Source organism: Trichomycterus rosablanca, chromosome 6 (genome assembly GCF_030014385.1).
Source record: "Trichomycterus rosablanca isolate fTriRos1 chromosome 6, fTriRos1.hap1, whole genome shotgun sequence".
Lineage (NCBI taxonomy): Eukaryota > Metazoa > Chordata > Actinopteri > Siluriformes > Trichomycteridae > Trichomycterus > Trichomycterus rosablanca.
Window position 1 is genome coordinate 32,438,442 of NC_085993.1, and position 26,488 is coordinate 32,464,929.

General features: G+C 38.7%; 1 protein-coding gene across 1 annotated transcript in view; it reads left to right on the forward strand.

Moving 5' to 3' along the window:
• Positions 1–26,488, forward strand: part of dock9b (dedicator of cytokinesis 9b) — a 134,765-nt gene that overhangs the window by 51,461 nt on the left and 56,816 nt on the right. The window contains exons 8-21 of the mRNA XM_062997678.1: positions 2,923–3,097; positions 3,374–3,429; positions 4,853–4,927; positions 7,453–7,593; positions 9,595–9,810; positions 9,906–10,028; positions 10,166–10,248; positions 13,045–13,167; positions 13,404–13,483; positions 20,043–20,227; positions 20,888–20,953; positions 21,117–21,209; positions 22,405–22,516; positions 22,605–22,723. Of these exons, the coding sequence (XP_062853748.1) occupies positions 2,923–3,097; positions 3,374–3,429; positions 4,853–4,927; positions 7,453–7,593; positions 9,595–9,810; positions 9,906–10,028; positions 10,166–10,248; positions 13,045–13,167; positions 13,404–13,483; positions 20,043–20,227; positions 20,888–20,953; positions 21,117–21,209; positions 22,405–22,516; positions 22,605–22,723 (1,647 nt within the window). The remainder of the gene's footprint in view (positions 1–2,922; positions 3,098–3,373; positions 3,430–4,852; positions 4,928–7,452; positions 7,594–9,594; positions 9,811–9,905; positions 10,029–10,165; positions 10,249–13,044; positions 13,168–13,403; positions 13,484–20,042; positions 20,228–20,887; positions 20,954–21,116; positions 21,210–22,404; positions 22,517–22,604; positions 22,724–26,488) is intronic.

The following is a 26,488-nucleotide window of genomic DNA, read 5'->3' on the forward strand; positions in this document are numbered from 1 at the left end:
TGTACTCAGACTACTTCTTTTCCTTCACACTATATTCCATTTCCTATGGATGCTCAATCAGCAGTGCTTTTAGTAAGATTAGAAACATAATCCCTATTATGTCTTAAGAACTTTTAATGGTTTAATAGATATAAGCTAACAGACAAAACACATTAACTTTAAAAAAAATATCCTGGATGGAATTAAGATGACGATAGTATATGGATGAAAGTGATACATAAGTGAATCAGACTGGATCAGTCAACAGAAACGCGACCATATTTGTGCCAGGAATAAGGTTGATATGCAGGGTAGCGTTCTTCTGGGAATTAGTAAATACCTATGGGTGCTTTAATGGTGGGAAATAATTAATTATTCCAGAAGACATGTTCTGGCTCCATAGTCTAATACCAGTGTGCTTTACACCAATTAAGTGCATGCTTGGCATTGCACATTGAGCAAGAAAAAGCTCAATGATCCCCTGGTGAACTTTTAAAATATGTGTATGTATTTCCACATCAGAAGTGATTATTTCCTTAATGAAAAATATGATTTGACATAAAAGAGCATTTCTAAATTAAGTAGGAATTTTAACTTGGAATACATCAGCCATTGTCTTACTGCACATTAGGTGTCGTTTTCTCATTTGTTATTTTATTGAAAACCAACCTAAATAATTATATTGTTTGATTAAATGTTTAGGTTTAAAATGGACCAGCCAAAATAATTATGTTGTTATGGTTTTGATTAAAATATGGTTAAGTTTAGATGTAAAATGGTTTAAGGTCAGAAATCACTGGTGAATATGCATGACCTTTGAGCCTTTAGATAGCATTACATAAAAACATTCTATTGTATTAAATGTAGCAACCTGGACTCTGGAGCACTTCAGAAAACTGTTATCACTTTGCACAGTCTGTCACTGTGTCAAGAAATGCAACCTGAAACTCTGTTATGCAAAGAGTAAGCCATACATCAATTTTGAAAGACAGTGGAAACATGTGATGTGGTCAGATGATTTAAATGTGCATTGGGAATGGTGTTGGGTTCTCAATGCCAAAGACAAAAAGGACCATCCAAATTGTTATCCATGAATTCTTTGAATTGACCACAGTCCAGATCTGTCTCCCAATGAAAATGTATGGTGCACCATGAAGAGAAGAAAAAGACAACTGTGAATATGAGTGGTGAACAGCTCGTATCATGCAAGAAGGGAGAAAAAAAATCCACCTAGTGTCCTCAGTTCTCAAACCATTAGAAAGTCTCATTGTTAGAAAAGTTGATGGAACACAATGCTAAATACACCTCTGTCCCAACTGTTCCAGCCATAACATTTTAAATGTGTTTATAGTTGCAAAATACAATGATCAGTGGAAACACTGGAAATCTTTTCTTTGTATGTTTGGTGATTAAATACAAATTCAAGAGAATTAACAAATCTGATTCTTCCATTTATTACAAAATGTCCCAACTTTTCTTGAAATGTGGTTTGAAAAAAAATTTCAAGTACTGTAGCACATGGTGTTACAGAGTAAGAACAAAGCTGAGCCCATTTCTCACATGGAGTTCAATGACCTGATCAGCTTTCAGGGTCATGTTTTTCCATGTTTTTCTCATCCCATATGTACAGTATGTGTGAATGTATGTGTGTTTGTGTGTGGTGCATGTGTAAAAGAGGGCTTAACTGAACTTGCCTGAAGGGAAAAGCAGCATGTTAAAATATAAATTCTGGATGGCTTATTAACATTACTTCTGCCATTCTGCTGCTTTATAATCAAAAGCCTTATATACTGTTTAAAAAAGATAGACAGACAGATAGACATATAGATATACATCGACCAACTATAACATTAAAACCACCTCCTTGTTTCTACACTCACTGTCCATTTTATCAGCTCCACTTACCATATAGAAGCACTTTGTAGTTCTACAATTACTGACTGTAGTCCACCATCTATTTCTCTACATACTTTTTAACTTGCTTTCATCCTGTTCTCAATGGTCAGGACCCCCACAGGACCACTACAGAGCAGGTATTATTTAGGTGGTGGATCATTCTCAGCACTGCAGTGACACTGACATGGTGGTGGTGTGTTACTGTGTGTTGTGCTGGTATGAGTGGATCAGACACAGCAGCGCTGCTGTCTCTATTAGACACTCCTACCTAGTTGGTCCACCTTGTAGATGTAAAGTCAGAGACAATCACTATGAGTTGAACTACAAAGTGCTTCTAAATGGTAAGTGGAGCTGATAAAATGGACAGTGAGTGTAGAAACAAGGAGGTGGTTTTAATGTTATTGCTGATCGGTGTATGCAAGCCATGCTTTGGTACTGATGCACCCCCATACTATGACAGATGACAGATTTGTATTTTTTAAACCTAACTTGTAGAGAAAATAAAGCTGTAAAATCTATTTTTTCTTCATATTTCAGATGTGTGATCAATTAATGACTGCATCAAGGCTGTGAAGTCATGTTAGCATATACAGTGCCAAATGTCATTGCCCAACCTTTTTAAAGCAAGATTAAAGCAACAACCACTCGTTTGGTCCCAGCACAGTGTTTTGACTGTCCAAACTGATATTTTTTACATTGCTAATAGACTGATGTAAAATGTTAACTGTATCAAAACCCACATCTTTAGAACTGTATAACAATATGCCCAGAAGCATTCCGTGTTCACAAATGAACACAAATCAATCCTCGTTTAATTTTAAATAACATTTGTGTGTATTTTTTAAATATGTTTTTAACCGCTGAGTAGATAAAACTTTCCTGGCTGTTAATAATTACTATATTTTGTTGATAATTAGTATGATGATGCCTACTTTAATAATATAAAGTTCAATAAAGCCAGCTGAACAAAAACAAATCTTTGTGTATGTGCAGATTAATTAGCTTATTCTCTCTTTGTGTGTGTGTGTGTGTGTGTGTGTTGTGTAGAACAGTAAGGTGAGACGATTTGCCTTTGAGTTGAAGATGCAGGATAAAAGCTCATATTGTATGGCTGCTGATAATGAGGCTGAGATGGACGACTGGATCAGCACACTCAACAAAATACTGCAGAGCAGCTTTGAGCTGGCCATGCAGGATCGCAGGAACGGAGAGCTGCACGATGGTGTGTGTAAAATAATGATCTGTCTTTTCACAAACTTTACCTTTACAAAGCAATGTTGAGGTCAGAGTTTTTTGAGACTGTAATTAGGCTACCTAAGGTGCAGCAATTTATTTATTTTAAACCTCTTTTAAACTTTTATTTTAAACATTTTTCCCCTGACTTCAACCTGCCAGTCACAGCAAAGGATAATCATGTCATTTTCATGTCATATCTCCTGTTGTGTGTGTTTTCTTTTATTTGTTTGCTAACTACACATTCTCCTCTGCTGTATTACAGATGATGAGATAGGAAAGTCAGATATTCCTTCTGAAAATTTCCAGGACAACTTTCAGGTATAAGCAATAAGTATACCAGCTTTTTGTTCTACCTGTGTGTATAATGAGTGTGTGTGTGTGTGCATACATCATTTAAACAATATAACATGCCAATTTATTTTCAACATTCTAACAATCAACAAAATCTACTGATATAAAATGAAATTGATATTTCTTATTGCAGATAACATCATGTATTGTTTACTGTATAAGTTATACTTATGTTATATACTTCTGCTGTTTTATTAGGTATTAAATGTCACTGAGAACCCTATGTACAGAATTTGATGTCTTCCACACACTGTATTATTAAGTAGGTCTAATATCTGTAAGCACTGATGCACCCCATACCCTAGCTTTGTAATATTTTACCTGTATTAACAGTCTGAGTGGTCCTCTTTTCTTTGGCACAGAGAAGTCAGTGTCCATTTCTCCAAGGCAAGCTGAGACATGGACTCATTTGACCACAGCCCATGTTTCCACTGTCAGTCCATCTGAGAGGAGCTTGGGCCCAAAGAAGTTTAGGACGTTTCTACATAGATCTGATGTCTTACTTTAATTTTTTTTACAGTTTCAGTTCTTTTTTTTCCCTCCAATTGTCCTCCCAATCTAGTCATATCCAATAACCCATGGCTAACAGGCCCCCTCCGACACGTGTGCAGTGGCCGACTGCATCTTTTCACCTGCATGAGGCGAGCTCATATGTGGATCAGCTTTGTGTACAGAGAGACACACACCCTGATCACATTATCCTCGCCATCAATCAGTCAGCAGAGGTCGTAATTGCATCAGTTATGAGAAATCCCCTCCGACACCCCGATTGAATAACAAGCAAATCATAGACATCCCGTTTTAAAACCATGGGCAATAACGTGTCATATAGCAAGCTCTGGCAACAAATCTAACACCAAGCAGAAAAAACAACTAAACTTTTTTTTTAATGAAAATATGAGTGTATGGTGATATATTGCCATATATTTTAATATAAATATACTATTTTGGCAAACATATGTGGACACCTGACTATGAGTTTGTTGAAAATCTCAATCCAAAACCACTGGCATGAAAATGGACTTTGTTTGTCACCCTCCTGTTACAATTATACTCATGCACATGACACCCAGTCTTGATCTTTTTAAACAGCAGCTCATGCAACATTATAAAGTCTGGTAGCATGAACAGTGTTTGAAATGACAGTCTCCAGTGACAATTTTACATCTCTGCAGTATGTGCAGCTTACATTACATGAAATCTTTTTTTCTCCCTCTACCAGCAGGAACCAATCAAATACTGATTTTCTGATGAAATTCTTAGAACTAGGTTGATTCCAACTCCAGGCAGCTTATTGTGTTTTATCTCTGCATTGTACTTATTCAGGTTTGAGTGTACTGGGTTTGATTGGTTTGATTGGTTTGACAGATTTGTGTTTTGGTTTTGTTAGAGTGCCAAAGACATTGAGTCCAAGATGCTCAGCGAGACTCGAATGAAGCTCTTCACATTGGATCCAGACACTCAGGTGAACATGAACTGATATCTGACTTTAAAGCTATAAAAACAGATCTAATTTTACCTTAAGCTTTTACGAACTTTAAATAATGCAGTCTTATCACAAAATTTTGCTAAATTCTTTTTAAAGATCATTGTTTCCCTGGCATGTTATTTTTTTGTGTTAAGCCTTGACCCAATGTTGTTCTGATATGATCTACAACACTACTATGTACCACACATTTTTATGATATACAAAAAGTACACTGGATGCACCACATCTGTAATATACAGTGTATCACGAAAGTGAGTACACCCCTCACATTTCTGCAAATATTTCATTATATCTTTTCATGGGACAACACTATAGACATGAAACTTGGATATAACTTAGAGTAGTCAGAGTACAACTTGTATAGCAGTGTAGATTTACTGTCTTCTGAAAATAACTCAACACACAGCCATTAATGTCTAAATGGCTGGCAACATAAGTGAGTACACCCCACAGTGAACATGTCCAAATTGTGCCTAAAGTGTCAATATTTTGTGTGACCACCATTATTATCACTGCCTTAACCCTCCTGGGCATGGAATTCACCAGAGCTGCACAGGTTGCTACTGGAATCCTCTTCCACTCCTCCATGATGACATCACGGAGCTGGTGGATGTTAGACACCTTGAACTCCTCCACTTTCCACTTGAGGATGCGCCACAGGTGCTCAATTGGGTTTAGTCCATCACCTTTACCTTCAGCTTCCTCAGCAAGGCAGTTGTCATCTTGGAGGTTGTGTTTGGGGTCGTTATCCTGTTGGAAAACTGCCATGAGGCCCAGTTTTCGAAGGGAGGGGATCATGCTCTGTTTCAGAATGTCACAGTACATGTTGGAATTCATGTTTCCCTCAATGAACCGCAGCTCCCCAGTGCCAGCAACACTCATGCAGCCCAAGACCATGATGCTACCACCACCATGCTTGACTGTAGGCAAGATACAGTTGTCTCGGTACTTCTCACCAGGGCGCCGCCACACATGCTGGACACCATCTGAGCCAAACAAGTTTATCTTGGTCTCGTCAGACCACAGGGCATTCCAGTAATCCATGTTCTTGGACTGCTTGTCTTCAGCAAACTGTTTGCTGGCTTTCTTGTGCGTCAGCTTCCTTCTGGGATGACGACCATGCAGACCGAGTTGATGCAGTGTGCGGTGTATGGTCTGAGCACTGACAGGCTGACCTCCCACGTCTTCAACCTCTGCAGCAATGCTGGCAGCACTCATGTGTCTATTTTTTAAAGCCAACCTCTGGATATGACGCCGAACACGTGGACTCAACTTCTTTGGTCGACCCTGGCGAAGCCTGTTCCGAGTGGAACCTGTCCTGGAAAACCGCTGTATGACCTTGGCCACCATGCTGTAGCTCAGTTTCAGGGTGTTAGCAATCTTCTTATAGCCCAGGCCATCTTTGTGGAGAGCAACAATTCTATTTCTCACGTCCTCAGAGAGTTCTTTGCCATGAGGTGCCATGTTGAATATCCAGTGGCCAGTATGAGCGAATTGTACCCAAAACACCAAATTTAACAGCCCTGCTCCCCATTTACACCTGGGACCTTGACACATGACACCAGGGAGGGACAACGACACATTTGGGCACAATTTGGACATGTTCACTGTGGGGTGTACTCACTTATGTTGCCAGCTATTTAGACATTAATGGCTGTGTGTTGAGTTATTTTCAGAAGACAGTAAATCTACACTGCTATACAAGCTGTACACTGACTACTCTAAGTTATATCCAAGTTTCATGTCTATAGTGTTGTCCCATGAAAAGATATAATGAAATATTTGCAGAAATGTGAGGGGTGTACTCACTTTTGTGATACACTGTATGTGTGATTACCCCCTCTTAGCTTAAAGAAAATGTCTTGTTCATGGGATCACAAATAATTGTCACTGGAAATTTGCGTCACACAAAATGACAATCATGCCTGTATGTAGACGTCCGCCCGGTCATTAGCATTATGGGGGGTTTGAAACCTAAGTCCCAATGGTAGTGGGCTAGGGTTATTTACTGCTGCGCCATCTTAGCCACCTATGCCTATAGTGTACTTTGGTAACACAACCACAAATAATGATTTGTCCTGAAACTCTTACATTTTAAAATGCAAATAATAAGAGCTTAATTTTTCAAATAACTTTGACTGAACAGTATGGTGGGTTTGTAATTGTGTCTTTTTAACACCCTGGGAACCTTAGGATACATTAAGCACCAGGCTGGTCAATAGCACAGCTGGTATTTGAGCATAAGAGCTTGAGATCCTGGCAGTGGTGAACCAGCGCATTAAACTGCTGCACCACCCGAACTCCCCAGGTGCTTTTAGCTGGTTATCTGGTTGCCTCTGCTGAATACCTGAAACTGAAACATGACTGGATCTTCCAGCAGGACAGTAAACATGTCCAAATCCACACAAAATTATTCCTTTTTCAGTTCTTGTCTGTAGTAACAATTCATTCTGAGAAAACACTAATGTAATAACTAATTTAGCATGTGTATGCATCCGTAGAGATTGGATTTGTCTGGCATTGAACCAGAAGTGAAGCAGTTTGAAGAGAAGTTTGGGAAGAGAGTTCTGGTCAGCTGCAACAATCTGTCGTTTAACCTACAGAGCTGTGTGAACGAGAACGAGGATGGACCTTGTACTAATGTAAGACAAACTCAAATGCACATTAATCATTCAAGCACTGAACAGAGATTGGTGTGATTTATTTTGCCAGAGCATGTCAGTGTAGACATATCATATCAACAAGTGGACACGGGGTCTGTAGTACCTTAGTTGGTCCAAGTCTTAATTTAAGAGTAACACAAGTCCAACATCTAAATGTATAGACAGGAACTATGATGGAATTTGTTAGCATTTAAAACAATATTTTATAATTACGATGTTTTGAATTATGAGACTGTCCTGTTTATGACATAAAAAATGTTTATGGCATAAAAAGAAATAAAATTTGGTTTCCACTTTATTAGGAACACTTGTTTGCCTGTTCAATTATGCAATTGACCGGTGAGTCTATGTTTAAGTGTCCATCATTTTAAAATGCTTTACTTTTTTAAACTATATTGCTAGGAAATTAGGGACAGTGGTAGCCTAGTGGGGAGAGCTTTGGGCTAACAACCGGAAGATTGGCTGTTCAAATCTAGGCTCTGCTAAGCAGCCACTGTTGGGTCCTTGAGCAAGGCCCTTAACCCTATCTGCTCCAGGGGTGCCGTACAATGGCTGACCCTGTGCTCTGACCACAGCTTCCAAACAAGCTGGGATATGCGAAGAAAGAATGTCATTGTACTGTACACCTGTATATGTATATATGACAAATAAAGAATATCTTCTATCTTCTTATGTTTTGATGTAAATTTAGGTAAGCTGTGAAATTACACTTACCATTAGCTAGTGAACATGCTAAGTTGCAAAAGCTAAAAGGCTGTTGGCACTATTTTCAGTGCACTGATCTGACATACTATTTAGTACAATTTTATGTTGTTCAGGACCAAACCAGAATGGTGCAGGTTGTCATGCCCTACTCAATAGTATAATAGTAGGAGAACATGACTCTGTATTTCTGTAATACACAATGTGTTCTGATCTTTATTTTTAATTTTTAAATTTTTTTGCATTTGTCCCCCCAATTTTCCTCCCTATCTAGTCAAACACAATTCTCCGATTGTATTACACTTCCCCTCTACTGATGCAGACCCACTCTGACTGAGAAGAGCCATGACTAAAACATGCCGTGTGTGCAGTAGCCGACTGCATCTTTTTACCTGAACGAGGGGTTCACGCATGAAGAGTCACACGCTGAACACATTATCCTTCCTCTCTGTGCAGGCGCCATCAATCAGCCAGCAGAGGTCGTAATTGCATCAGTTATGAGGAATCCCCTCTGGCATCCTTCCTACAAATGAGCCAATCATTATTTGTGTAGACGTCCAATAGCAAAGCTGAGAGTTGAACTTTATTTTTGAAGTCACTTTTAAAGACAACCAAATTCTTTCTTTACTAATTACGCACAACAATTTGCTAAACAAAAGTATCAGTAACTAAAACAAAAAGTATCTGAACCCTTGTAACTATCAGTTTGTAAAACTTTTTTCTATTTTCTATTCTTAAGGACTGTACTTGGTATCTTCAATGCAGTCTTTTATTTAAATTTTAATTTAATTTATTTACATTTTTAAAAAAGTTTTTTTTTAAAGTAAATTTACTTGTTCCACAATAAAATATGTTGTTATTATGACTTTAGTTTGTCTTTTTTTTGCATTCGATTTCTTTTAAGCCTCAGGTAATGGCCCAGTACACTGACAATGTCCTGTTACCTTTCTAAATATAAAATATTAAATTTTAATTATATATTTTCCTTAGTGATTAATTAGTTTTAATTTAATTAAGCAAATTAATAAATTAAAAAGAAACAGTCACACAAACATTTTTGGTACAACAGCACCTGATTTTTAGTTAAAGCACCTGATTTTTGGTGAAGACAACAATACCTGGGTTCACATGTACACATATTTTTAAATATGCTATTTATTTAGTATGTTTAAGTTGTCATCTAGTTAAGCCTCTGCAGTTTTGAAGAAGTGCACTGATTTTTAGATTTAGTCATGCAGATACATACAGTAAGTAAATCTTTAGGCTTTGTCGTTGCAGGTGGAACCATTCTTTGTGGCACTGTCGCTGTTTGATGTGCAGAACAGTAGAAAGATCTCAGCTGATTTCCATGTGGATCTAAATCACCCAGTGGTGCGTTCCTTGATTGCACCACACTGCTCTGTGATCAACGGTCATGGAGAAAATCTCAACACTCCACACACTCCCACACAGCTCAACGGACTGTTAGAGGGGGCACTGGAGTACCCCACACAGGTGACCACACAAACACTCTAGCCCAGCTCTTCTCAGTCCAATAATATCGGCTCAAAATGTGTGTGTTTGTGTACATGTATGTGTTGTGTTTTTAGGGTGTTTTTTCAGTGACGTGTCCACATCCGGATATTTTCCTGGTGGCACGGATAGACAAAGTGCTGCAAGGGGGCATTGCACATTGTGCTGAACCTTACATGAAAAACTCTGACTCAACTAAGGTACTGACAGCATCACAGACACATAAAAAGTGATATAATAATAATAACAGTAAGGAGAAATTTTGGCTTGAGTATTGTGATCTTGTGTTGTTAGGGTTTAAATTTCTTTGACAATAATATGTACATTTGTTATACAGGTAGCACAGAAGGTTCTGAAAAATGCTAAGATGGCATGCAGTCGACTGGGCCAGTACAGGATGCCTTTTGCTTGGGCTGCCAGGTGGGGAAACCAACATTTTTTGCTTTTAAACCATATATGTTTACAGGATAGTTTTATTTAATGTATTGAAAGTTGAAAGAAACACATGGATTGCACATTTCAAATACAGAGAGGTATGTTTTCCTTAACTGATGTATAAAACAATGAGCACTATTTTTCTCCTTTACTGTGGTGGGGGCTTAAGTTCATGTCGTGGAGGGCCCCCTCCCACCATGGGCCCCAGTGCACCTGCCCCTCAGTAGTTACACCCCTGGTTGGGTCCCTGAGCAAGGCCCTTAACCCTCAATTGCTCATCGTGTTCAGCTCATTGTGTAAGTCGCTTAGGATAAAAGCGTCTGCTAAATGCTGAAAATGTAAATGTAAAAGCCGACCCTGATCAAGCCATCATCCCCTTCCCCCTTAACAGACTATACACACACACCCCTAAAACAAAAGTGACTGATAGATGATGCACCAGTAGTGTATAGTAACGAAGTAATAATACAGTACTTAAGTAGTTTTTTGGAGTATTTGTACTTTACTGGAGTATAAAAAGTTTTGTTAACTTTTACTCCGATACATTTTCTAAAGAAATTGTGTACTTTTACTCCGATACATTTGCTGTATGTAAATTCGTTACTCGTTACTACAAAATAAAACGACAACATTAGTTTTAGCTAAATGATGTAAATGTGTGACAGACTGCACGCAGGTTTGGCTAATCTGCACTTGTAAATTAGAGTGATCGGAGTGAAGCGCGCCGTTCACCCAAAGAAACGAAAATATCGGCATTTCAGAACCTCCCCGTCCAACACACTGATGTAAGTTCAAATGATTAACAAAGTAAAGCCGCATCAACATAGTTTTTTTAAATTATTATTATTAGCATTAACATTGTTCGGATATCTAGCTACCATTTTCGAACCACAAATATAACATTTCACTAAATTTGTTTGGAATTAATTCAGTGCAGACATGACGTGTCCATCATCTACAAAAACTAACCTGCCGACAAATATTTATTTAGATAGCTTCTGAATTACACTGGCAGAGGAAAGATTAATTAATTCATTGAGGAAAATGCACGTCTTTAACCCTTTAATGGTCTAAACAAGAAAATAATGTTTATAAAATTATTTATTTGCTTTTCCTATTTTTTCAACTTTTCCAACTTTTTATGGATGATTTTTTTAGCTGCTGCTTCTTAAATTAGGAATACCAATATTTTTTGAGTTTAACACATGCCAACCACACTGTAAAAAAAAAAAAAATGCAGCCAACTTAAAAAAAATATGTAAACTTTTGTCCATAGAATCAATTACAGAACAAAGCAATGTTAGTTGGGAGAACAAAAGCTATTACAACTTCAAAAAATTAGTCCAGATTGTTAACTTAACATTTTAAGCCAAAGTTGTAAAGAACAATCTTTATGAAACAAGGTGAGCATTATTAAAAACCTTTATTAAACAGAATGGGGTAAAATACAATATGCAAACAACAATATGCAATTTAACATCAAAATAGCTTACTAAATAACTTACTAAACAACCTACTACTAAAAATTAGCTAGCTAGCACGCTAACATATTGCCAGAAAAAGACCAGCTTTACTCTTTCCCCATCTGTTCTGGGCTTCCAAACATTGTTTTACATTTATTTTCACATATTTCTCCAGCTAATATTTCTACAATAACAATAGCTTCATATTCACAGACTTTTATCCGATGTAAATGACTTTCTTTACTCTATGCTAGCGATCTCTCAGAAACATGCTTAACCCCCCACCGAGACAGGGAAACCCTGTAGCAAATGCCACTGACCTGAAGTGCGCATGTGTTAACTAAATTAGTTAGTATTATGGATCAGAAATGTACAATTGTAAGTTACATCAACAAAGAGAAATTAGTTTGTAATAAGTTCAAGCGGAATTTGTTGCAATTACTTAATATGACATGTGAACTCTACCTACTAATTTATTTTAGTTCAAATTACATTCTTATTTTAGTTTAGAGAACTGTTTGAAAGTTGGCTTTTTTACATGAGTCCTGACCTCAAACCGATAGAACACCTTTGGGATGAATTATAGTGAAGACTGTGAGCCAGGCCTTGTCGTCCAACATCAGTGTCTGACCTCACATATGTGCTTCTGGAAGAATGGTCAAAAATTGCCATAAACACACTCCTAAACCTTGTGGAAAGCCTTGCTAGAAGAGTTGAAGCTGTTATGGCTGCAAAGAGTGGGCCCCACATCATATTAAACCCTATGGATTAAGAATGGGATGTCACTCAAGTTCATATGCGTGTGAAGGCAGACGAGCAAATACTTTTGGCAATATAGTGTATTTTTGAACTGTGAAGGCTGCTATGAGCCATGTAATATATTGTACAGTTTTGTAAATAGTTGTAAATAGTTTTTCACCTTGTTGGAGCACGTATTGGATGGAATAAATGGATAATTGCACTTTGGCACTTTATCTCATCATCCTGGGTTTTTTTTCCTTGTTCCTTCCCTTAACCCCTATGACCACGCACTGTAACATCAGCCTAGTGGCCAGCGAACACTGGTTTTGCCTAATAGCAGTGGGGTCACGATCACAAGGTGAAAAAGTCTGTGATGGTATGGAAGTGCATCAGATATATAATTTTGTTATACATCTAAAATAATTATGTGTGACTTCCAAAGATAAAGGCGGTTGACCTTGTTGTGGCACCATAAATTCCAAATAGTAAAAAGTGTTGGTTATATTGATTTCAGGACCTGTAGGTTTAACAGACTGAGTAAGTATGCAAATGTTTATATTCCTCTGTGTTGGCATAGGCCTGTGTTTAAAGACGCTTCAGGGACTCTGGACAAAAGTGCTCGCTTCTCCACCCTCTATAGACAGGACAGCAGCAAACTGTCGGATGAAGACCTGTTCAAACTGCTGGCTGACTTCAGGAAGTTAGTTATCACCTGTCATTTAGTTTCATTTACACAATCATTGTTTAATTCAACAATCTCATGTAATTAGCCTGGAATATTAACACTGAAAGGTAAAATAAGAACAGAAATAAGAACATTTTGAGAACAGTTGATCCTATCTGTGTTTTTGCAGCTGGGTTTGTGTTATGACTGCTTTACTCGGAACACCTATGACCAGTAATGTTTCTTTAAACAACGTCTGGATTTCTTTACAGACCTGAGAAGATGGCCAAGCTTCCTGTCATTCTTGGTAACCTGGATGTGACCATTGACAACGTGGCTCCAGATGTGACCAGTAAGATTTTTACCTAATTCATTCTTATCCTTAACCGTTTCTGAGTGATATTTAGGAAGTAATACAAACCCAAACTTAAAAAGCTGGGACTTAAGTAAAACATACAAATCATTTTACCTGTATTTATTTGAAACAGTACAAATACAAAATATTTAATGTATTACTTATTAACTTTGTTTTTCGAAACGCTAAGACGCTGAGACACTAATTCTAATTTTCTAAATTCTCAGACAGTTTTAGCCTAGTGGGTAGAGCTTTGGGCTATGAATCGAAAGGTTGAAAGTTTGAATCCCAGCTCCGTCATTCAGCCACTGTTGGGCCTTTGAGCACTTTGAGCAAGGCCCTTAACCCTCTCTGCTCCAGGGGCGGCACTCAATGGCTGATCTCACGCTTTGACCCCAGCTTTTAAACAAGCTGGGATATGCAAAAACCCGTATATGTACAGTGGGGCCAAAAAGTATTTAGTCAGCCACTGATTGTGCAAGTTCTCCTACTTAGAAAGATGAGAGAGGTCTGTAATTTTCATCATAGATACACTTCAACTATGAGAGACAAAATGAGAAAAAAAATCCAGAAAATCACATTGTAGGATCTTTAAAGAATTTATTTGTAAATTATGGTGGAAAATAAGTATTTGGTCAATAACAAAAGTTCAGCTCAATACTTTGTAACATAAACTTTGTTGGCAATGACAGAGGTCAAACGTTTCCTGTAAGTCTTCACCAGGTTTGCACACACTGTAGCTGGTATTTTGGCCCATTCCTCCATGCAGATCTCTGCAGGCTGTCGCTGGGCAACACGGACTTTCAACTCCCTCCACAAATTTTTTATGGGGTTGAGGTCTGGAGACTGGCTAGGCCACTCCAGGACCTTGAAATGCTTTTTACGGAGCCACTCCTTCATTGCCCGAGCGGTGTGTTTGGGATCATTGTCATGCTGGAAGACCCAGCCACGTTCCATCCTCAATGCTCTCACTGATGGAAGGAGGTTTTGGCTTAAAATCTCACGATACATGGCCCCGTTCATTCTTCCCTTAACACGGATCAGTTGTCCTGTCCCCTTTGCAGAAAAACAGCCCCAAAGCATGATGTTTCCACCCCCATGCTTCTTGGGATGCAACTCAGCATTCTTCTTCCTCCAAACACGACGAGTTGAGTTTTTACCAAAAAGTTCCATTTTGGTTTCATCTGACCACATGATATTCTCCCAATCCTCTTCTGGATCATCCATATGCTCTCTGGCAAACTTCAGACGGGCCTGGACATGTACTGGCTTAAGCAGGGGGACACGCCTGGCACTGCAGGATTTAAGTCCCTCTCGGTGTAATGTGTTACTAATGGTAGCCTTTGTTAATTTGGTCTCAGCTCTCTGCAGGTCATTCATCAGGTCCCTCCGTGTAGTTCTGTAGTTCTGTTAATTTTTGCTCATCGTTCTCATGATCATTTTGACCCCATAGACTTTTGGGTTGCGTGGGGCCCCAGATCGAGGGAGATTATCAATGGTCTTGTATGTCTTCCATTTTCTTACAATTGCTCCCACAGTTGATTTATTCACACCAACCTGCTTGTCTATTGTAGATTCACTCTTCCCAGCCTGGTGCAGGTCTACAATTTTCTTCCTGGTGTCCTTCGACAGCTCTTTGGTCTTGGCCATGGTTGAGTTTGGAGTCTGACTGTTTGAGGCTATGGACAGGTGTCTTTTATACAGATAACGAGGTCAAACAGGTGCCATTAATACAGGTAACGAGTGGAGGACAGAAGAGCTTCTTAAAGAAGAAGTTACAGGTCTATGAGAGCCAGAAATCTTGCTTGTTTGTGGGTGACCAAATACTTATTTTCCACCATAATTTACAAATAAATTCTTTAAAAATCCTACAATGTGATTTCCTGGATTTTTTTTTTCTCATTTTGTCTCTTATAGTTGAAGTGTACCTATGATGAAAATTACAGACCTCTCTCATCTTTCTAAGTAGGAGAACTTGCACAATCAGTGGCTGACTAAATACTTTTTGGCCCCACTGTATATATGACAAATAAAGGCATTCTATTGTGAAAGTTTATCACTGTTACATAAGCTTTTATCAGTCATGGAGTTTTTTTTTTGTTGTCGTTTATAAAGGCTGAATTTCTTCCATTCTTGATTGTAAAAAAATCAGCTGCTTTACAGTTTGGGGTTTTTGCTGTTATACTTCTAATATATGCTTCCTCTGAGTTTTCATTGGAACAGGTCTGGACAGCAGGCCGGCCGGCACTTGCACTCTTTTACTATAAAGTCTTTCTGTTGAAACACAGAATGTGGCTTGGCATTGTCTTGCTGAAACCAGCAGCATTTGGCAGCATGTGTTGCTCTAAAATGCATAAGTCCCTCTCAGCACGCTTGGGATAGTTCTCTGAGCCAAAATGGAACACAACCATCCTAATTGTAACCAATATGAAGGTTTGCTGAGACTTAAAAGGTTGACTTCTAATACATTCAGACCACAGTACATTTTCAACTTTACATCAGACTGCCTTGAGCATGAATCCTACTGAGTCGACAGCATTTTTGGATGTTGTTCACCTATAGCTTCTACTCTTGTGTACTGAAGTCTTACCTCACATTTGTAGATGTAGCACTGAAGTGTGTTTACTGGCTTTAAGTTTTTGAAGAATTCCCGAGCTTATGTGGATATATTTGTCACAGAAGCTCATAGGTTTTTAATGCATTGGCATCTGTGGGATTGAAGGTCACTGTCATTTACAGTGGGGTCAAAAAGTATTTAGTCAGCCACTGATTGTGCATCTTCTCCTACTTAGAAAGATGAGAGAGGTCTGTAATTTTCATCATAGGTACACTTCAACTATGAGAGAAAAAAAATCCAGGAAATCACATTGTAGGATTTTTAAAGAATTTATTTGTAAATTCTGGTGAAAAATAAGTATTTGGTCACCCACAAACAAGCAAGATTTCTGGCTCTCACAGACCTGTAACTTCTTCTTTAAGAAGCTCTTCTGTCCTTCGCTCGTTACCTGTATTAATGGCACCTGTTTGACCTCGTTATCTGTATAAAAGACACCTGTCCACAGCCTCAAACAGTCAGACTCCAAACTCAACCATGGCCAAGACCAAAGAGCTGTCGAAGGACACCAGGAAGAAAATTGTAGACCTGCACCAGGCTGGGAAGAGTGAATCTACAACAGGCAAGCAGGTTGGTGTGAATAAATCAACTGTGGGAGCAATTGTAAGAAAATGGAAGACATACAAGACCATTGATAATCTCCCTTGGGGTCAAGATCTCATCCCGTGGGGTCAAAATGATCATGAGAACGGTGAGCAAAAATCCCAGAACTACACGGAGGGACCTGATGAATGACCTGCAGAGAGCCGGGACCAAAGTAACAAAGGCTACCATCAGTAACACACTACGCCGAGAGGGACTAAAATCCTGCAGTGCCAGGCGTGTCCCCCTGCTTAAGCCAGTACATGTCCAGGCCCGTCTGAAGTTTGCCAGAGAGCATATGGATGATCCAGAAGAGGATTGGGAGAATATCATGTGGTCAGATGAAACCAAAATGGAACTTTTTGGTAAAAACTCAACTCGTCGTGTTTGGAGGAAGAAGAATGCTGAGTTACACCATACCTACTGTGAAGCATGGGGGTGAAAACATCATGCTTTGGGGCTGTTTTTCTGCAAAGGGGACAGGACGACTGATCCGTGTTAAGGGAAGAATGAACGGGGCCATGTATCGTGAGATTTTAAGCCAAAACCTCCTTCCATCAGTGAGAGCATTGAAGATGGAACGTGGCTGGGTCTTCCAGCATGACAATGATCCCAAACACACCGCTCGGGCAATGAAGGAGTGGCTCCGTAAAAAGCATTTCAAGGTCCTGGAGTGGCCTAGCCAGTCTCCAGACCTCAACCCCATAGAAAATTTGTGGAGTCCGTGTTGCCCAGCGACAGCCCCAAAACATCACTGCTCTAGAGGAGATCTGCATGGAGGAATGGGCCAAAATACCAGCTACAGTGTGTGCAAACCTGGTGAAGACTTACAGGAAACGTTTGACCTCTGTCATTGCCAACAAAGGTTATGTTACAAAGTATTGAGTTGAACTTTTGTTATTGACCAAATACTTATTTTCCACCATAATTTACAAATAAATTCTTTAAAAATCCTACAATGTGATTTCCTGGATTTTTTTTTCTCATTTTGTCTCTCATAGTTGAAGTGTACCTATGATGAAAATTACAGACCTCTCTCATCTTTCTAAGTAGGAGAACTTGCACAATCAGTGGCTGACTAAATACTTTTTGGCCCCACTGTATATTGTCCAGATTGCTCTTTGTGTGCAATAGGTTTTTTGAATCAGTTGATGATGAAATTCCTAATTCATTACAATTGTGTAAACTATCAGAATTAAATCACCTTATTTATTTGCTTTTTTACTTGTGGAATGTTCCAAAACAGTAATTCGGTATAAATTTTGAAAAATCGATAATAAGTTAATACAGTAAAATGAATGTTTAAATTACTCCGTTCTGTTTTATTTGATTCTAAGTTGTTGTTCATGCATCACATATTTTGCCACAATCTTGGCTTACTTAAAACCGTAATGCATTTTCTGTCATTTCTAAAAAGAATTTCTTTCATCGTGGTTCTGCATCTTCTCACCTTTAGACACTTATACTATCTAATAGGATGGCTCCCTCTAGGGGTAGCTATTTACTGGTCTAAAAACAAATAGACCCCCTACACCAGTTAATACTTAGAAAAAGTGTGAAATTGAGGGACTTGAAGATACTAATGATATTTTTTAATACCTAGACTAGTGCTAGGATATATCACAACGGTCACCTATATAAACAGTTTATGTAGGTGATGTGAGTACTATAATTGTTATTAACAAATTTAAATTTTAGTTATTTTGAGGTTTATTATTTAAATGCACTGCAATATTAGGATAAAACATGACCACAGCTCATTTTCTACAAGGTAGTCTTTGGTAACGTAAAATAATTAGCTGGCATGGTATATCAGTTGATATTGATACTTTCCACAAAGTTTTATTTGCTCTGCCATGATTGTTATCCATTACCAAATAAACCTTTTTAGTCACCTAAAAGTCACTTCTAGATAGATCTATAGTTTCCACAATTTCACAACATCGAATCACATCACATCCGTACCCTTTAGTTCAGACAAAGCGAAGTAGGCAATATCTTGCACAGTTTGTGTGTTTAGCTGCAACTTTAGTTAGTTGAATGTTAATGTAGCATATATTGTGGGTGTAGACAGTGGACACATAAAGTTGCATTAACTGGGCCTTCTCATCTATCAGCAAACAGCACTGATGAAAAACTGGCTTATGTCGAAACTTTTCTAACACCATCTGGACAAAAGTATAAAGTATCCTTCTGATGATGAAATTCATGTTTCAGCCACAACAATTGATATCAGGTGTAATAAATCAATTATATAAAATAGATTATATTCTTCCAACTTTGCTTAGGCATGGCCTTTTTAGAAACACCTATACATATAAAAAGAAGAAGAAGAAGAAGATATACTTTATTTGTCATATATACTGTACATATACAGGTGTACAGTACAATTAAATTCTTTCTTCGCATATCCCAGCTTGTTTTGGGAGCTGGGGTCAAAGCGCCTTGCTCAAGGACCAAACAGTAGCTTCATAGCAGAGCCTGGATTTGAACTGCCAATCTTCCGGTTGATAGCCCAAAGCTCTACACACTAGGCTACCACTGTCCCATATATATGTCTCTGTGATTAAATTAACAATAATAAAAAAACAGAGTAAACTCACTGTCTGCTGATAAATCCCGATCCATTTCTTGTCTAATGCCAAATACATTACCCTCCACCATTAATCGTACAAATTTTGCCCTAAGTGTTAGTGAGTGTGTGTGCGTGTTTTCCTTCTAATGAACTGGCAACCTGTTTGGGGTGTTTCCTGCCTTTCGTACAATAAATTAGACCCACAGTGACCCTGACCAGGATGAAGCAGTGGTAAAACAGACAAAAAATGAATGAATGAACATTCGATTTGAATCTAGGGGTAATTTAGGGTACTTTTGGAAGTGCTGTTTTTCATTAGTAGTCATTATTTCTTTCGGGACTACTGTTCCTTTTTTATTTACTGATGCAGCCACTACTTTAAAACTTTAAGTTTAGCTTTATGTTGCTCTCATTGTAATGCTTATGCTTATTTTAATAGCTTATTCATGCTGTGAATTGTAAAATAATGTAATGGCTGTGTTTGTAATTCTGTTTATTCATTTTACAGACTTTCAGTGTTCCTTTTCATAAAGCACTTCTGTGATTTTGTTGATTCGTCAATTGTTGTGACATCTACATTTTGAAAAAAAAAAATCTGGTGTTTGTAGTATGACATTGTGATATTGGCTGTGTCCTAAATTTTTTTTTTTTTTTTACAGTTATATCTAAAAAAAACTTTATATTTTATAATTTTCTTATAATCACAGAAAACAGTAATTACTAAACTGCATCTATTCCTATTAAAATTCATCACATTAACTTTATTTCCTCTCTTGATTGGTCAGATTGTGTTACTCCCTCCTACATCCCTGTGCATCCTTATGATAGTAATGAAGGAGGGCCTTTGTTAGAAGTGGAAGAGTTTGTACCTTGCATCGCCAAGTGTTCGCAGCCCTTTACCACCTACAACAACCACCTCTATGTCTACCCTAAACACCTTACATACGACAACCAGAAGTCTTTTGCAAAGGTACCATGTTTCTGTTATTGTATTTAAAAGTGAACCACTATAAATCAAATATATCTGTAGCATAACAGTGATTATCCCAGACAAACATTTGGTCACATTAATTGTAATGAAAGTAAAATAAAAAAAGAGCAGTTGTTATGTTAATCCAGTATAATAAGTGAAAATATACTAAGTGAACTCATTTGTTTTGAAAATGTTTTTAATAAAGTATACCATACAACTGCAGTAATCTTAAACACCCTCTCTGCTTTCATTGTCTTCTTTTTAGCCAATGCGTCCTGCAGGAAATAGGTAGTTCAAGGTCTGTCTGTCTGGCAAATGTTGGAATTAAGACACAGACTTTAATTACTTTGTGTGATTGATTTTAGCTAGTACACTTGAAGAAGCACTAAACTTTTATTTAATAGATAGATAGATAGATAGATAGATAGATAGATAGATAGATAGATAGATAGATAGATAGATAGATAGATAGATAGATAGATAGATAGATACTTTATTTATCCCGAAGGAAATTATTGAATGACTTCAATTCCCATAATTGTGATAATTTTAACAAATGTTTTATTAATTTTATAATGTTTTTAGAATAACTATAATCTTAAATAAATGTTAAATGATTATTTTGGATCTGACTGTATATAACTCTCTGTGTCCTAGGCGAGGAACATTGCAGTGTGTGTCATGTTCAAAGACTCTGATGAAGAGGATGCACAGCCACTTAGGGTAAAATAATTAGGATATATAATTAGTTAGCTGCCTTTAACTTCTTTAACTTTGCACTATTCACTTTTTAATAAAAAGTAATAACGAATTAATGTCATTCATTAATAAAAGTGCATCAGTAGAATATATATGTATTTACTTGTGGTTTTCTGTATGTATGTAGTGTATCTATGGACATCCAGGAGGACCTCTGTTTACCACACATGCCTATGTAGCAGTGTTGCATCACCAACAAAATCCTGAGTTCTATGATGAGGTGAGATCCATCAAGCTGCAAAGCATCTTTTTTTTTAAATATGAAGAATTTGAGTGAAATCTTTTAGCAAAGATGGGCCAGAGCCGTTTTGTGCCAGAGTTTATGAGAGAATTGTTAATGAACTCAAAAAGAACATTTCTAAACATCTGATTGTAATGAAGTTACTTATTGATATAATAATTACAATGTTTCACCATCTACCATAAATAACATTGTGAAAAGAAACAAAATGGAGTCTTTATAGGGCAAAGAAAGGCCAGAAACCACTGTTAAATGTGCGTGACCTGAAACCATCAAGCTACTATGATTGTTGTCACATAACAGAGTCTACTGCTGCATCAGAAGAGAAAGCCATACATCATACATACAGTACATGTACTGAGTCGTCTAGACCTGAGCTTATTTCAGATTGACTGAAAGACAGTGGTAAGACATGTGCTGTGGTCAGATGACTTAAGGTTTTAGCTTGTTTTTAGACAATTTAAATAAAGTACAATTAGTTAAAAATACTTAGTAAATAGTAAATTAGTAAAGTAATAAAGAGCTTATATAATTTGCATACATTTGTAATGGCCATACGTCATTTAATGATTTCCGCAATTGTGTGATTTGTATATATTTATATATTATATTTGTTATTTAGATGTTAATTTTTAATCTTTGGTCAAATATGCACATAATAAGCTGTAATGTAAGTTTAGCTTGGAGTGAGGGGCTTTCTTTCTTTATTTTATTATTTTTTATTATTTATTTTTTAATGTATTACTATTATTATTATTTTGCAAGGCCACATCTTAGACCTGTTTTATTCAGGCTCTTGGATTATGTCTGATCATCCAAACAATTTCCCTAATAGCATGAGTCGAGGGTTTGAGTTTTCTTGCCAACCCTGGCAAATAGACCACTGTTCAATGCACTTTGTAATGGTATATAAATAGATTTTTATAAAAAATTATAAAAAAAGATTTCAGTCTTAAAAAGAAAAAAAAGACGGCCCACTAAAGGTAATTCGATGGTTGCCAATGGCAAGTCACATGTTCAAGTGACTTGGCTTTATAATAATGAAGATGTATGACATGTAAGGCCAAAAATATGTAAAGTGAGGAACATGGGACACAGCTCAGCTCTAAATAATACTGTGCTTTTTAACTGACTGTCATTATATTTAAATCTATTTAATCATTCTTTGTGCCAGATTAAGATTGAGCTTCCCACTCAGCTACATGAGAAACATCACTTGCTCTTCAACTTTTACCACATCAGCTGTGACAACAGCGCCAAGAAACGGGACGTGGTAGAGACACCAGGTACAGGAGTGGCCTGTTTGTTTGACCTTTTATAGTCAGATGGGCATCATCATCACATTGATAATATTTGTCTTTGTGTCCCTCTCAGTGGGTTCTGCCTGGCTGCCTCTGCTTAAAGACGGCCGAGTCATTGTGAGTGAGCAGCACTTTTCTGTGGCTTCTAACTTATCTGCAGGTTACCTGAGCTGCCATCATGGAAATAACAAGGTAATGGTAAAGAAAATTCTGTTCAGCATAGGTCTGTCATAGTCCTACAGAAAAAGCATCATGAACAAAAGGTAGTTTTACTTTTTGTTGGAAAATAACAGTCTTGCTTGGCTATTTTAATAGTAAAATTAAATCATACACTTAGTTTATGCTGCACATAAATAATGCTAAAATGGTTTTGAAAAGAATGTAATGCATTACAAAGCCTTTTCTTTTATAAAAGTGCACCAAAATCATATAACTGGAAGTAGGCTTATTCTACTTAAAGAGATTCTGTAGTTTTAAAATAAACTAAATTGTCTTTGTATTAACACATTTTTAACATATAACTCCTTAATCTATCTGATATGTTATGACTTAGAAGTCATGTGTGTTTAGCCCTCTGTCACATTTCATTGACAAACACCAAGATCAATCCCTGATATAATATACTATGTATGACTCAGTTGGTATACAGTGCCACCCAGTGGTAAAAAAGAACAGAGCATCTGAACTACCCTTAAACAAATGGAATGTAACTGAAGACTTTACATCTGACCAAGAAAAGTGTTGGACACCAGTCAACTGGATAAAAATCAGGATGATTAGTGGATAACTGAGCACCTCACTCACTCACTCACTCACTTTCTTAACCGCTTATCCAATTAGGGTCGCGGGGGAAGGGGGGGGTGCTGAAGCCTATCCCAGCTTTTCAATGGGCTCAAGGCACACAGTCCCACCGGGGCGCCAGTCCATCGCAGGGCAGACACACACACACACACTTACACACACCTTCTGCTGTTTCACTGCGTTCTTGGCGTCATCCTTCTTTATTTTGTTTTTTTTTACTTTAAAATAAATCAATAATTCAGTCAAAAAAACCTTAAATGTTGATGTTTCTTTGTGCTGTAAAAAGTCTCTGAAGCGTTTTTACCTGGAGGTATGAGGTCGATCGTTTCTGAAGCCTCTGAGCATCCGGTCTTCTGCTACTCGTCGGCTTCCACGTGAGCTTCAGCTTCAGCTCCTGTCTGGATTCCTGCTTCTATTTGGAAAGATGTCAGTAATTCAGAGTCTCATCGGTGTTACTGTTTTATAAGCGATGTTTCATTTTCATGACGTACCCAGAAGCAGCTCCGTTATCTTCTCCATCCTCTTTGGTTTCTTCTCCACCTGCCGGTTTAAAGTGTGAGCACTGGCTTGAGCATCCACCACCTTCTCAATGGCTTTGGTCTCAGCCGTGCTAGCCAACACTTTCATCATGAATTCTTCAACTGGGATGTGAAATAAAAACATTGAATTAATACTGATTATTAATTATTAAGACCTGCTGATCATTATTGTATCCACTGATTTCTTTCCTCACCCAGAGGTTGGTCAGCAGGTCGGCCTTCTCATCAGGGTGGATGTTCTTGATCTCAGCGACCTCAGCTTCTGCTTCATCTTCAACGTTCATCACGTTTAATATTTTAGATCCTAAAACAAAAGTGCAGAATGAAGAAGATCAGATCTGATCAGAGTGATAATTCAGATCCCACAGTGGTTCCAGTATGTGGACGCATGTTGATCTTTTAACTTTTATTTACCTTCATTATCGTTCTTTTTGTAGTTTATTTTCCAGCTGTGTCCCTGGGTTCCTCTCCTGGTTTTCTTTTTCCGACCGTGTTCTCCAGTGATGCCACCATCATCAACTTTGCCAAACAAATTCTCTCCATCATCTACAATCAGGATTTTATGAATTAGCGATTGTAACTGAAGCTGAAATATTTATTGACGTCAGGGTCATTTTGCTCTACGTGCTCATGAAAGTCTTTTCTTACTGTGAGCTCGGTTCTGTAGCTCCTCGGTGGTTTCCTCAGGCTCATCCTGGTCAGCTTCAGTGTCTCTTCTGTTCTGAAGCTTGGTCTCCTCAGACTCTACCAGGATGGTCTTCATCAGGTCCTTCAGGGCTTCAGCCTCACCTTCGAGCTCTCCCACAGGCAGGAGCTTCTCAGCATCGTCCCTGGTCTCATCCAGGCTGGTGTTTTTCAGGGCTTCAGCTTCAAGGTCTCTGACAGGCAGGAGCTTCTCAGCATCGTCCCTAGTCTCATCCAGGCTGGTGTTTTTCAAGGCTTCAGCCTCAGGTTCAAGATCCTCCACAGGCAGCAGCTTCTCAGCATCATCCCTGGTCTTATCCAGGCTGGTGTATTTTAGGGCTTCAGCTTCGAGCTCTCTGACAGGCAGGAGCTTCTCAACATCGTCCCTGGTCTCATTCAGGCTGGTGTATTTCAGGGCTTCAGCTTCGAGCTCTCTGACAGGCAGGAGCTTCTCAGCATCGTCCCTGGTCTCATCCAGGCTGGTGTATTTCAGGGCTTCAGCTTCGAAGCTCTCTGACAGGCAGGAGCTTCTCAGCATCGTCCCTTGTCTCATCCAGGCTGGTGTATTTCAGGGCTTCAGCTTCGAGCTCTCTGACAGGCAGGAGCTACTCAGCATCCTCCCTGGTCTCATCCAGGCTGGTGTATTTCAGGGCTTCAGCCTCAGGTTCAAGATCCTGCACAGGCAGCAGCTTCTCAGCATCATCTTTGGTCTCATCCAGGCTGGTGTATTTCAGGGCTTCAGCTTCGAGCTCTCTGACAGGCAGGAGCTTCTCAGCATTGTCCCTGGTCTCATCCATGCTGGTGTATTTCAGGGCTTCAGCTTCGAGCTCTCTGACAGGCATGGGCTTCTCAGCATCGTCCCTGGTCTCATCCAGGCTGGTGTATTTCAGGGCTTCAGCTTCGAGCTCTCTGACAGGCAGGAGCTTCTCAGCATCGTCCCTGGTCTCATCCAGGCTGGTGTATTTCAGGGCTTCAGCTTCGAGCTCTCTGACAGGCAGGAGCTTCTCAGAATCATCCCTGGTCTCATCCAGGCTGGTGTTTTTCAAGGCTTCAGCCTCAGTTTCAAGCTCCTCCACAGGCAGCAGCTTCTCAGCATCATCCCTGGTCTCATCCAGGCTGGTGTATTTCAGGGCTTCAGCTTCGAGCTCTCTGACAGGCAGGAGCTTCTCAGCATCGTCCCTGGTCTCATCCAGGCTGGTGTATTTCAGGGCTTCAGCTTTGAGCTCTTTGACAGGCAGGAGCTTCTCAGCATCATCCCTGGTCTCATCCAGGCTGGTGTATTTCAGGGCTTTAGCTTCGAGCGCTCTGACAGGCAGGAGCTTCTCAGCATTGTCCCTGGTCTCATCCAGACTGGTGTATTTCAAGGCTTCAGCCTCAGATTCAAGATCCTCCACAGGCAGCAGCTTCTCAGCATCATCCCTGGTCTCATCCAGGCAGGTGTGTTTCAGAGCTCCAGCCTCGGTGTCAGCGTGGATCTCCAGTACACCAGGTGAAATGTCCTCCAAGATGGAGTGTAGCTCCAGAACCTCATCACCTTCTGGCTGCTGGAGAACTTTGTTTTCCAGAGCCTCTTCCAAAAGCTTTCCTGCATCTCTCGGCTTACACTTCGTGCTGAAGCTGTTCTTCCACTTTCTCTTACCTTTTTTCTTTTCTTTAGTCTCGTTTCTGTCGGGCATCTCTGGCTACCTGTCTGTCTGACTGTCTGTCTATCTATCCATCTATTATCTACCTACCTGTCTGTATGCCTGTCGGTTTTTCTATCTATCTATTATTGCAAGCCATATTGTCCAGAGTCAGTGCTTGATCCCACAATTGTTTTGATAGAATGGGCACAGATGTACTCAGACACACTCCAAAATATCATGAAACACTTTTCTAGATGTAGAAAATGTTAATAGCTGCAAAGTAGAGCTAAACTCCATGTTAATGCTTA